This window comes from Sebastes fasciatus, chromosome 14, assembly GCF_043250625.1.
Source record: "Sebastes fasciatus isolate fSebFas1 chromosome 14, fSebFas1.pri, whole genome shotgun sequence".
NCBI lineage: Eukaryota > Metazoa > Chordata > Actinopteri > Perciformes > Sebastidae > Sebastes > Sebastes fasciatus.
This window is the reverse complement of record NC_133808.1, coordinates 33,002,725-33,014,980: the sequence shown is the minus strand read 5'-3', so window position 1 is coordinate 33,014,980 and position 12,256 is coordinate 33,002,725. Positions and strand designations below refer to the sequence as shown.

General features: G+C 48.5%; 1 protein-coding gene across 4 annotated transcripts in view; it reads left to right on the top strand.

The window, feature by feature from the left end:
* ttn.2 (titin, tandem duplicate 2) overlaps positions 1 to 12,256 on the top strand; it is a 235,068-nt gene that overhangs the window by 22,420 nt on the left and 200,392 nt on the right. For all 4 annotated transcript variants that reach the window (XM_074657997.1, XM_074658000.1, XM_074657999.1 and 1 more), the window contains exons 15-33: positions 573 to 642; positions 733 to 963; positions 1,790 to 1,932; positions 2,618 to 2,778; positions 2,879 to 3,106; positions 4,305 to 4,546; positions 4,624 to 4,856; positions 4,936 to 5,100; positions 5,595 to 5,763; positions 5,853 to 7,546; positions 7,631 to 7,912; positions 8,003 to 8,269; positions 8,729 to 9,001; positions 9,099 to 9,362; positions 9,443 to 9,703; positions 10,033 to 10,293; positions 10,716 to 10,979; positions 11,079 to 11,339; positions 11,454 to 11,714. In XM_074657997.1, the coding sequence (XP_074514098.1) occupies positions 573 to 642; positions 733 to 963; positions 1,790 to 1,932; positions 2,618 to 2,778; positions 2,879 to 3,106; positions 4,305 to 4,546; positions 4,624 to 4,856; positions 4,936 to 5,100; positions 5,595 to 5,763; positions 5,853 to 7,546; positions 7,631 to 7,912; positions 8,003 to 8,269; positions 8,729 to 9,001; positions 9,099 to 9,362; positions 9,443 to 9,703; positions 10,033 to 10,293; positions 10,716 to 10,979; positions 11,079 to 11,339; positions 11,454 to 11,714 (5,730 nt within the window). The remainder of the gene's footprint in view (positions 1 to 572; positions 643 to 732; positions 964 to 1,789; positions 1,933 to 2,617; positions 2,779 to 2,878; positions 3,107 to 4,304; positions 4,547 to 4,623; positions 4,857 to 4,935; positions 5,101 to 5,594; positions 5,764 to 5,852; positions 7,547 to 7,630; positions 7,913 to 8,002; positions 8,270 to 8,728; positions 9,002 to 9,098; positions 9,363 to 9,442; positions 9,704 to 10,032; positions 10,294 to 10,715; positions 10,980 to 11,078; positions 11,340 to 11,453; positions 11,715 to 12,256) is intronic.

Sequence of the window (12,256 nt, the reverse complement as noted above, 5' to 3'; positions counted from 1 at the left end):
ATTCCCTTATATATTTACTATTAATTACTATATACATTTTAAATTTGTTTATTTTTGCATTTGTTTATTTTTTTATTTATTTTATATTTAATTTTAAATGTATGCATTTATTTATTTATGCACAGTTTTCCCTTTGCATTTCACCTCTTATTTAATTCCCCACACTTATTTATGTATTCTTTTCTTTTTACATAAATAAATACGTTTAAAAATAAATGCAAAATAAATAAATTAATAAAAGGGAAAATAAACAGAAGCGTAAATAATTTAGGAAATTAATACAAAGTTAAATAAATAAAGAAGCAAATTAAAACAGAAATATAAATTTATGACACATTTTAATCAATTAATTATTGGCTACATTTATTTTTCAGATTATTTTTTCTACATTAAATGACATTTATTTGCTTTTTCATTTCTTTTTAAATTTAGTCCAAAAATTGTTACATTTTGTTTTCAAAAGTTATTTTTCTTTAGTTTTAGTGAAAATACTTTTCATCATATTTTCGGAGGATGTGATGAAACATCAGTAATGAGATGGAGGATGTGATGATGCTGTTTGTGTGTTTCAGTGTCGGAGGAGGTGGAGACCAGAGAGGAAACGACCACCGTCACCGAGGTCGGAGTCTCTCAACAGAGAACGTGAGTCTTTAAAACACCGTCATGTTGTTGGTTCTGATGTTCATCTTCTACGGCGTCTGACGGAGCTGTTGGCTTCCTTTCTTCCTTCAGCGTTGCCATGGAGACGAGGGAACAGGTGGTGGCGGTGACGAAGGTGACGGAGGTGACGGAGGTGGCGGAGGTGGTAACCGGCGAGGCCGCCGCTCCGTTCTTCATCCATAAGCCGACGGTCCAGAAGCTGGTGGAGGGAGGAGGAGTCGTCTTCCAGTGTCAGGTCGGAGGAAACCCCAAACCTCACATCATCTGGAAGAAGAGCGGCGTCCCACTCACCACCGGATACAGGTACGCACTGCTCACACCTGGAGACAGGTACGCACTGTTCACACCTGTATACAGGTACGCACTGCTACGCACTGCTCACACCTGTATACAGGTACGCACCGCTCACACCTGGAGACAGGTACGCACTGCTCACACCTGTATACAGATACGCACCGCTCACACCTGTTAACACGTACACCGCTCACACCTGTATACAGGTACGCACCGCTCACTCCTGGATACAGGTACGCACGCTCACACCTAGATACAGGTACGCACTGCTCACACCTGGAGACAGGTACGCACCGCTCACACCTGTTAACACGTACACCGCTCACCACAGGATACAGGTACGCACCGCTCACACCTGTTAACACGTACACCGCTCACCACCGGATACAGGTACGCACCGCTCACACCTGGAGACAGGTACGCACCGCTCACACCTGTTAACACGTACACCGCTCACCACAGGATACAGGTACGCACCACTCACACCTGTTAACACGTACACCACTCACCACCGGATACAGGTATGCACCGCTCACACCTGTTAACACGTACACCGCTCACACCTGTTAACACGTACACCACTCACCACCGGATACAGGTATGCACCGCTCACACCTGTTAACACGTACACCGCTCACACCTGTTAACACGTACACCGCTCACACCTGGATACAGGTACACTGTTCAAACCTGTCTATGAATACAGGTACACTGCTCACACCTGGATACAGGTACACCGTTTGAACTCTTCTTTGTTATGGAGGCAGACTCACCTGGAGGAGGTGTGAGACTCACCTGGAGGAGGTGTGAACTCTACTGTTTTATGTCCCATCAGATATAAAGTAACCTACAAGAAGGAGACGGGAGAAGTCCGTCTGGAGATTTCCATGACGTTCGCCGATGATGCCGGAGAATACTCCGTCTACGCCAAGAACTCCCACGGAGAAGCCTCGGCCTCCGCCGGCCTGCTGGAGGAAGGTAGCGTAGCGCCGTCCTCTTCCTCTGCTCTCTGAACTGCTCTCTGGACATTAACTAAGTCCCAGTCCACAGGATGGGAGGTCTTTACTAGTACATGGTTCACTTTATTAGCTTGAACCTACCGGGGGTTATCTTTGTTTAAATTCTCTCTTTCTATCTTTTTATTCACTCTTTTATATAAATATACATTTTAAATTTATTTAATTTTGCATTTATTTTTTATTTATTTTATATTTATTTTTTAAGTGTATTTATGTATTGCATTTAAAAATAAATATTAAAATAAATAAAATATATATATATGTATAAAAAATATAAATAAATATATATGTATATATATCTATTTACTTTTGTATTAATTATTTTTTTTATTCACTGTTTAATATAAATATACATTTTAAATTTATTTATTTTTGCATTAATTTTATATTTATTTTTTTAATGTATTTATGCATTTACTTATTTATGCATGATTTTCCCTTTGCATTTCATCTTTTATTTATTTCCCCAAACTTATTTATGCATTCTTTTCTATTTACAAAAAACATTTTAAAATAAATATTAAATAAATGCAAAAATAAATAAAAAAATATATAAATGTAAAAATAGAGACATTTAAAGAAATAGTGAAACCATTGAGGGAAGCTCTGTTGGACTCACAGTGTTTGTGCCTGTGTGTCTCCAGAGGAATATGAAGCCTACATGAAGCAACATGACGTGACGTATAAAACCGAAGTGACGACGATGACGGTGGTTCAGGAGCCGTCTGTGGTCGTAAGTCAGTACGAGCTGGACCAGAGGAGGGTGACCTCCACCGCCACCCCCATGAGCTTTGTCTCAGAAACGGTACCTTCTACCTTCTACCTCCACAGTCCTCTGAGCTCAGCATCATCTTTACTGTTAAACATTAAACATTCATAACTTGGTGTTGTGTTTTCTGCTGCAGGAGTTTCTGATTTCCTCCTTTGAGGAGCGGATCATCCAGGAGATCGAGCTGCGTATCATGAGGATCACCTACAGAGAGCTGGTGACGGAGGACGGAGAGATGATGGTCACCGTCGCCGAGGAGGAGGCGGTGCAGCCGGCCTTCGACACGCCCGTCAAAAACTACCGGATCATGGACGGGATGGGCGTCACGTTCCACTGCAAGATGGCCGGAAACCCGCTGCCAAAGGTACCGAGTTCAAAACCACAACACATAGATGGAGTCTAGACTTTAACAAACCAACCAAAGCTGGGTTGAGTCATTATTTAGTTATTAACAGAACAATAAGATCACCCCAAACAAGTGTAAAACTTGATGTTATGAGTTGGAATGAAGTTGACCAAAAAGGTGTAACCTACAATAATTTATACTTTATTGTTTTGAAAGCACCACCGGGTCAGAATTGACTTCAAAGACAACAGATGCTATAAATCTGAATAAAACACCACAGTTCAACAGAAGTAGTGATCTATTTGTGTTATTTGGGGTCAATTAGATGAAATGAAGTTTGAGAACGGGTCAGATTAGACCCAAGGACAACAGGAAAGGTTAATAGACGTCAATTTATACGACATTAGAGAAGATACTTTCACTAAAGAAAGTAGGAATGCACCGATACCAGTGTCGGGTCTGATACTGTGCTCATGTACTCGCAAAACGGCACCAATACCACTTTACAGCAGCGTGAAGTTAACCTCTCGTCACCATCTTTCGGGTCCTATCGCACGCGCTCACGCTCCACCTCCCCGACGGTGCAGGTGAGACGGGGCAGTGGTGCGCCCGACCCCGCGGTGCCGGGATCCCACCTCAGCCGGCGCGCGCCGGCCCTCACTTTCATTTGCACGACGGGGTTTTGCTTGCACCCTCTGACTCGTGCGTACGTTAGACTCCTTGGTCCGTGTTTCAAGACGGGTCGGGTGGGTTACAGACATTGCTGCAGACCCCTGGCGCCTTTTACATGGGCCGAGCCCCGCCCTGGGGGCACGACACCGTCGTGGCGCACTGAAGACAGTCCGCCCCGGTCGACGGTCTCACCGGGAGCAGGGGGCCCCATTCCTCCCTGGTGGGGAGAGAGGGCGTTGCGAGCCCTTTGTCCACGGCCCCGGGAAGCACCTTCACCCCGAGTCTTTCCAAGCCGACCTAGAGCCGGTGGTGGCGCACCGCCTCGTATGCGGGACTCCCCAGCCTGCCGTGTGTCGCTCACACCCTCCAGCTGGCTGTTAACGAGGGTCTTTAGGCACAGAGAAGTACTCGTATCGGTACTCGGTATCAGAGAGTACCCAGATGTCAGTACTTGTACTCGGTCTGAGCTCCCTAAAGGAAAGCTTAAACACGTTTCATTGAGAAGTTATATCGGTGGATAAACTGATCCTCTGTCTTCTACCAGATTGTTTGGTACAAAGACGGCCAGCGTATCAGGGCCGGCGGCCGCTACCAGATGGAGGTTCTTCAGGATGGACGAGCCAGCCTTCGTGTGCCCGTGGTTCTGCCAGAAGACGAGGGCGTGTACACCGCCTTCACCGCCAACATGAAGGGAAACGCCGTCAGCTCTGGGAAGCTCTACGTTGAGCCGTCCGGAGCTGTGACGCCTCAGAGATACACCCCACAGCCGGCGATGCAGAGGATCAGGTAACTGGAATAAGAAATACTTGTAAAAGTGTAGAACTGTGGACGCCAGTGTATCAACGACTCTGCTCCTTCCTCAGGTCCTCATCTCCGCGTTCTCTGAGCCGCTCTCCTGGACGTTCTTCCAGCCGTTCTCCCGGACGTTCTCCGGCCCGCCGGCTGGACGAGACCGACGAGGCCCAGCTGGAAAGACTCTACAAGCCCGTGTTTGTCATGAAACCTTCATCCATAAAATGCTCCGAGGGGCAAACCGCCAGGTTCGACCTGAAGGTCGTCGGCAGGCCGATGCCCGACACGTACTGGTTCCACAACGGTGAGAGAAACGACTGATTCTAGAAACACACCGTATCTGTTGCTTCTGCCTCGTTAAACCTTTGTGTCCTCCTCCTCAGGACAACAAGTGGTTAACGACTACACCCACAAGATCGTGGTTAAAGAGGACGGTACCCAGTCCCTGATCATCGTCCCAGCCATGCCTCACGACTCTGGAGAGTGGACCGTCGTCGCTCAGAACCGAGCTGGACGGACTTCTGTCTCTGTAACTCTGACTGTTGACGGTAAGTCAGATACAGCCTTCAATAAATATATTCCTGGTGGGATGATCAGGACCAGCACCTAGGGCTGGTTATCGGTACGCGATACATTCAAGGTATCGACCAGAATTAAATCTGCAAGCAGCTTAAAATAACAAATTTTTTCAACGCGTCTGAAAAGTGTCTCAAGTTTAACAACTTTTTGAGCATGTTAAGGCTCTCAAAAATTTATTTTAAGAATAATAATAATCCTTACAGTTTCAATAGGGTCCTCGCGGCCCGACGTTGTCGGTGCTCGGGCCCTAATAAACCAGTAACAAGTAGTTTACAAACTTCCCCAGTCAAACGCTTCCTGCAGTCGATCCTTTTTGTACCCAGATCTCCGACACTCGGCCGACCAGTCGTGTAACTTCATCACTCAGTGACAGACTTTTCTGTTTGTAGGGCTGGTCCTCTGCGGTCCAGATAAATAATGTATTACGTTATTAAAAGCTCTTGTTGTATTTCATCGTCCACAGCTCGAGAAAGCCTGGCTCGCCCTCAGTTTATTGAGAAGCTGAGGAACATCAGTGTGAAGCAGGGCACTCTGGTTGAACTGGCTGTCAAAGCCATCGGAAACCCGCTGCCTGACATCGTCTGGCTGAAAAACAGCGACATCATCACCCCACACAAGCACCCACAGATCAAGTATGTATCTTTAATAATGAATCCTTTGACACAGGTGTGCAGAACGTCAGAGTAGTTTGTGCTGATCAATATATCTGAATGTATTTTAGGATTGAAGGAACTAAAGGAGAAGCCAAATTCCATATCCCATCGTCTGCGGGCTCAGACAGCGCCTGGTACACCGCTACAGCCATCAACAAGGCTGGCAGAGACACCACTCGCTGCAGAGTCAATGTGGAGGTGGACTTCACCGCTCCTCACACCGAGAGGAAGCTCATCATCACCAAAGGAACCTACAAAGCCAAAGAGATCGCCGCTCCCGAGCTGGAGCCCCTCCACCTGCGATACGGTCAGGAGCAGTGGGAGGAGGGCGACCTCTACGACAAAGAGAAGCAGCAGAAACCGCTGTTCAAGAAGAAGCTGACCTCTGTCCGAATGAAGCGCTTCGGTCCAGCTCATTTCGAGTGCAGACTGACCCCTATCGGTGACCCCAACATGCAGGTGGAGTGGCTGCACGACGGGAAACCCCTGGAAGCTGCTAACAGGCTGCGCATGGTCAACGAGTTTGGCTACTGCAGTCTTGACTATGAAGTTGCGTACGCTAGAGACAGCGGCATCATCACCTGCAGAGCTACCAACAAGTTCGGCGTCGACCAGACCTCGGCCACCCTCATCGTCAAGGACGAGAAGGGTCTTGTTGAGGAATCGCAGCTTCCTGAAGGCAGGAAGGGCGTGCACCGGATGGACGAGATGGAGCGCATGGCTCACGAGGGAGGACCTGCAGGAGTCAGCGCTGACGACGAATATGAGAAGACCAAACCCGACATCGTCCTTCTTCCTGAACCAGCCAGAGTGCTGGAAGGCGACATTGCACGATTCCGCTGCAGAGTCACTGGTTATCCACTACCCAAGGTCAACTGGTACCTCAACGGACAACTCATCCGCAAAAGCAAGAGATACAGACTTCGGTATGACGGCATTTACTACCTGGAGATTGTGGACATCAAGTCCTACGATTCAGGAGAAGTCAGGGTGGTCGCAGACAATCCTCTCGGCACGACCGAGCACACTGTGAAGCTCGAGATCCAACAGAAAGAGGACTTTAGGACCGTGCTGCGTCGCGCTCCAGAACAGAAGGCTGCAGAGGCACACGACGCCGGCAGAATCGGATTCGACGTGGTGAAGGTGGACCGACCTGGTGAGACCTCGCAGGACAGGGAGGTTGTTAGGCTGCGTAAGACGCAAAGAAACATTCACGAGAAGACCTCAGAGGAGTCGGACGAACTGAAGGGCAAGTTCAAACGTAGGACGGAGGAAGGTTTCTACGAGTCCATCTCTGCCGTGGAGCTCAAGTCTCGCAGGAGGGACGACTCCTACGAGGATCTACTGAAGAAGACGAAGGAGGAACTGCTTCATCACTTGAAAGAGAAAGAAGAAGCTGAGAGGAGGAGGTTGGAGGAACAGGGCCAGATCACCATCCCCACAATCAAACCAGACAGGATCCAGCTCTCCCCCAGCATGGAAGCACCCAAGATCCTGGAACGCATCACGAGCAAGACCGTCGCACCGCTGGATGAGGTCCGCTTCCGAGTCAGAGTCGTCGGCAGACCAGAACCCGAGTGCCAGTGGTTCAAGAACGGCATTCTGGTGGAAAAGTCGGACCGCGTCTACTGGTACTGGCCTGAGGATCACGTGTGTGAACTGGTGATCAGAGACGTCACAGCAGAGGACTCCGCTAGCATCATGGTGAAAGCCATGAACGTCGCAGGGGAGGCCTCAAGCCATGCCTTCCTGCTGGTGCAAGGTAAAGCCATTTTTACACCAGATCTTTCCATCATCGTGTCCTTGTTCACGTCAAAGTCTCACTTCATATTTTCTCTTTTTGCAGCCAAGACAGCAATCAACTTCAGCCAACCCCTGGAGGACGTCAGCGCCAACGAGAAGGACACCATAATGACGTTTGAGTGTGAAACCAACGAACCCTTCATCAAAGTCAAATGGCTGAAGAACAACATGGAGATCTTCTCCGGAGACAAATACAGGATGCACTCAGACAGAAAGGTCCACTTCCTGTCTGTGCTGGTGATCGGAATGAGGGATGACGCCGAATACTCCTGTGTGGTTGTAGACGATGAGAACGTCAGGACGAGTGCCAGGCTCCACGTAGAAGGTAATCTTTACACCCAGAATCTGTCCACCTTTGGTTTTATCTGGGGGGGGATTTGGTGAATAACGGTTCTTGATGTGGTTCTGTACCCAGGTGCTGCCCTGGAGCTCATTAAACCCATGGAGAACATTGAGGTGCCGGAGACCTACTCCGGAGAGTTTGAGGTCGAACTGTCCCGTGAGGACGCCGAGGGCAGCTGGTTCTTCGGAGACAAGGAGCTCTCTCCCAGCAGTAAATACACCATGTCGTCCCGCCGAGGAAGACAAACCCTGTCCGTCAAAGATGTCAGGAAAGGAGACCAGGGCAAATACACCTTCGTATGTGGAGATCTGAGGACCAGCGCCTCGCTGAAGATGAAACGTAAGCAACTTTACAGAGTAGGGAAGGATGTGGAGCTACGTTTTCTTTTAGTCGTATTCTCAACAGGAATCTCCTCGCCAATTTATTAATACTCCTTCTGATTGAGGGGTTCTTATCTTAGTGCCTTCTGGGACTTGTAAATGATTTGTTGTTCTCAATAAAGAGAACATTAAATGAAAGGAGGCTGGTGTCACAGGCGGACATCGGTCTAGAAGTACGGGGTTTAACACATGCGCAGTGTAACTGAAGCTGCAGTCCTGCGTTGCGATTGGCTCAATTTCGGTGAGTGCAGGCCAGATTTTACTGCGCATGTGTTGTACCCCAAAGATATGACGCATTGGTGACCCAGCCTCCTTTCCATAGGCCTTGCCGGATAAGGAAGATGATGGATGGATGTTGTGATTCAGTCATCGGTGGCTGTAGTGCGATGTCATAATTACGGTGTTTCTCTACCTTCAGTGCGCCCGGTGACCCTGATGCAGCCGCTGACCGACCTGACAGTGTGCGAGGGCGACATCGCTCAGCTGGAGGTCAGGTTCTCCCAGGAGAACGTCGAGGGAACCTGGATGAAGAGCGGCCAGGCCATCTCCGCCTCGGACCGCGTCCACATCGTGATTGACAAGCAGGTTCACAAGCTGCTGGTGGAGAACGTCAGCAGAGAGGACGCCGCTTCCTACTCCTTCGTGGTTCCCGCCCAAGACATCTCCACCTCGGGCAAACTCAGCGTTCAGAGTAAGAGTCCGAATCAGTATCAGATCTGAGTGATGCCCGACGCCAACAACCACTAGAACACACTGAACTCGTCCATCTCTGTTGTCTTTCCTTCCAGCTATTGACATTGTGGTGCCGCTGAAGGACGTGTCCTCCATTGAGGGCACCAAGGCCGTTCTAGAGGCCAAGATCTCCGCTCAGGACGTCATCTCCGTCAAATGGTACCACAACGACAAACTGCTGATGCCCAGCGACCGAATACAGATGGTTGCGAAGGGCGCCAAGCAGCGCCTGGTGTTCACCCGGACCTACGCTTCTGATGAAGGACGCTACAAACTGGTGGTCGGCAAGGTCGACACCAGCTGCAGCCTGACTGTCGAACGTAAGATTTTATTTTCCCATCATCCTCTTCTCAGGTCCTGGTTCCAGTTCCGTGTTCTAACCAGGTTGTTGTTCTCACAGAGGTCCACATCGTGAAGCACATGGAGGACAAAGTGTGCTCAGAGTCCCAGAACGTCACCTTTAACGTCGAAGTTTCTCACCCCGGCATCGCCCCGGTCTGGACGTTCAGGAACCAGCAGCTCAAACCTGGACCCAAATACAAGCTGGAGTCCAAGGGCACGGCTCACTCTCTGACGGTCATCGACGCCATGAAGGACGAGGAGGGCCAGTACACGTTCCACGCCGGCGAAAAGACATCCAGTGCCAAGCTCACCGTCTCTGGTACGAATAAATGACTCTCAAGAACCGTCACGATAGAGCAGTCCAATAAAGGTTACAGCAGGGTGACACAGTGTTTACAGGAGTGGTTCTCAACCAGGGACCCCCAGTGGTCCTTGAGGGAGTTCCAGGGGGTCCCCAGAAAAATAAGCAATAGTTTATTTTCACTATTTAATTCACTACATATGTCAAATTACAATGAAGCCTAGAAGATCTTCAGTTTTCTATCCCCAAAAGGGGTGTGGCCTTGACTTTTAGTGGAATACCTGTATGTGGCGCTGCCCTGTTGCCCCAGAATCCTAAAACTAACCGTGTCTCTGTGCCGCCATCAGGTGGCGCCATCACAAGGCCCCTGCAGGACGTGACGGTGGCGGAGTCTCAGACCGCCCTGTTGGAGTGCGAAGTCGCCAACGCTAACGCCGAGGGCAGGTGGCTGAAGGAGGGTCAGTACGTGAACTTCAGTGAGAACGTGGTGAGCGAGGTGGACGGCGCCGTCAGACGCCTCGTCATCGTCATCACCAGACCGCAGGACGTCGGAGAGTACACCTACCAGGTGGCCAACTCCAAGACCACCGCCAACCTCCGGGTGGAGGGTACGTTTAACGGATCTCTGTCTTTCTTTCAAAATGTCATCAGTGCACCCGCGCAAAAACGACTTGGTTAGGTTTAAAATAAGTATGTTTGTTAACGTACTATACTAACGTACTTACGTGAGCTGCGTAAGAAAAGTCAACGTTGACCTTTGGTTCTATATATTATATATATATAATATATTATATATATAATATATTATATATATTATATATATAATATATATATATATTATATATATTATATATATAATATATATATAGAACCAAAGGTCAGCGTTGACTTTTGGTTCTATATATATACGTATATATATATATATATATATACATATACATATAGAACAGCCCGGTTGGCGAGAGTTTAAACATCTCCGTATGTTGTTTCTTGGATGTTATTTCACCGAGTCGTGTTTCTCCGTCTCCAGCGGTGAAGATCAAGAAGACTCTGAGGAACCAGACGGTGACGGAGACCCAGGAGGCGGTGTTCACGCTGGAGCTCACCCACCTGGACGTGAAGGGATCCCAGTGGATCAAGAACGGCGTGGAGCTACAGAACAGCGACAAGTACGAGATCACGTCCGACGGCACGGTGCACACGCTGAAGGTGAAGAACTGCAACACGCAGGACGAGTCCGTCTATTCCTTCAAATTGGGCAAACTGTCGGCCAACGCCAGGCTCACCGTGGAGAGTGAGTACCACTGATTTACTACCCATAATGCACCATTATACATCCATCCAGTACCTCCATCTAGGATCTAAACATTCACATTCCTTCTTGTTTCTGCAGCGATCAAAATCGTGAAGAAGATCAAGGACGTGACGTCGCTGTTGGACGGAACCGCCTCCTTTGAGATGAGCCTGTCACATGACGACATCCCCGTCAGGTGGATGTTTAAAGGCTCAGAGCTCAAGTCCAGCGACAAGTGTAAGATCCTGTCAGAGCGCAAAGCTCACAAGCTGGTGCTGCAGAACGTAGACAGCAACAACGCCGGGGAGTACAGCGCCGTGGTCGGACACCTGCAGTGCAGCGCCGTGCTCACCGTGGAGGGTACGCCGCGTCCGATTCATCATCATCATATTAACAATAATAATACTGATTGGACGTTGAGATGCTGCGCTGACTCTAACATCTGGTGTAACTCTGGTGTTGTTTCTCCTGCAGCCCTGCGAGTCACCAGACCCCTGAAGAGCGTCCAGCTCCCGGAGACCCAGGTGGCCACGTTCGAGTGTGAGGTTTCTCACTTCAACGTGCCGTCCACCTGGCTGAAGAACGGCGTGGAGATCGAGATGAGCGAGAAGTTCAGGATCGTGGTTCAGGGGAAACTCCACCAGCTGAAGATCATGAACACCAGCAGGGACGACTCTGCAGAGTACACCTTCGTCTGCGGCAACGACCGCGTGTCCGCCACGCTCACCGTTAATCGTAAGATCACCGTTAACTAAGATCACTGTTAACCCTAAGATCACTGTTAACTAAGATCACTGTTAACCGTAAGATCCCCGTTAACTAAGATCCCCGTTAACTAAGATCACCGTTAACCGTAAGATCACCGTTAACTAAGATCACTGTTAACCGTAAGATCACCGTTAACTAAGATCACTGTTAACCGTAAGATCCCCGTTAACTAAGATCACCGTTAACTAAGATCACCGTTAACCGTAAGATCCCCGTTAACTAAGATCCCCGTTAACTAAGATCACCGTTAACCGTAAGATCACCGTTAACCGTAAGATCACCGTTAACCGTAAGATCACCGTTAACTAAGATCACTGTTAACCGTAAGATCACTGTTAACTAAGATCACTGTTAACTAAGATCACTGTTAACTAAGATCACTGTTAACCGTAAGATCACCGTTAACTAAGATCACTGTTAACCGTAAGATCACCGTTAACTAAGATCACCGTTAACCGTAATATCACCGTTAACCGTAAGATCACCGTTAACTAAGATCACCGTCAACC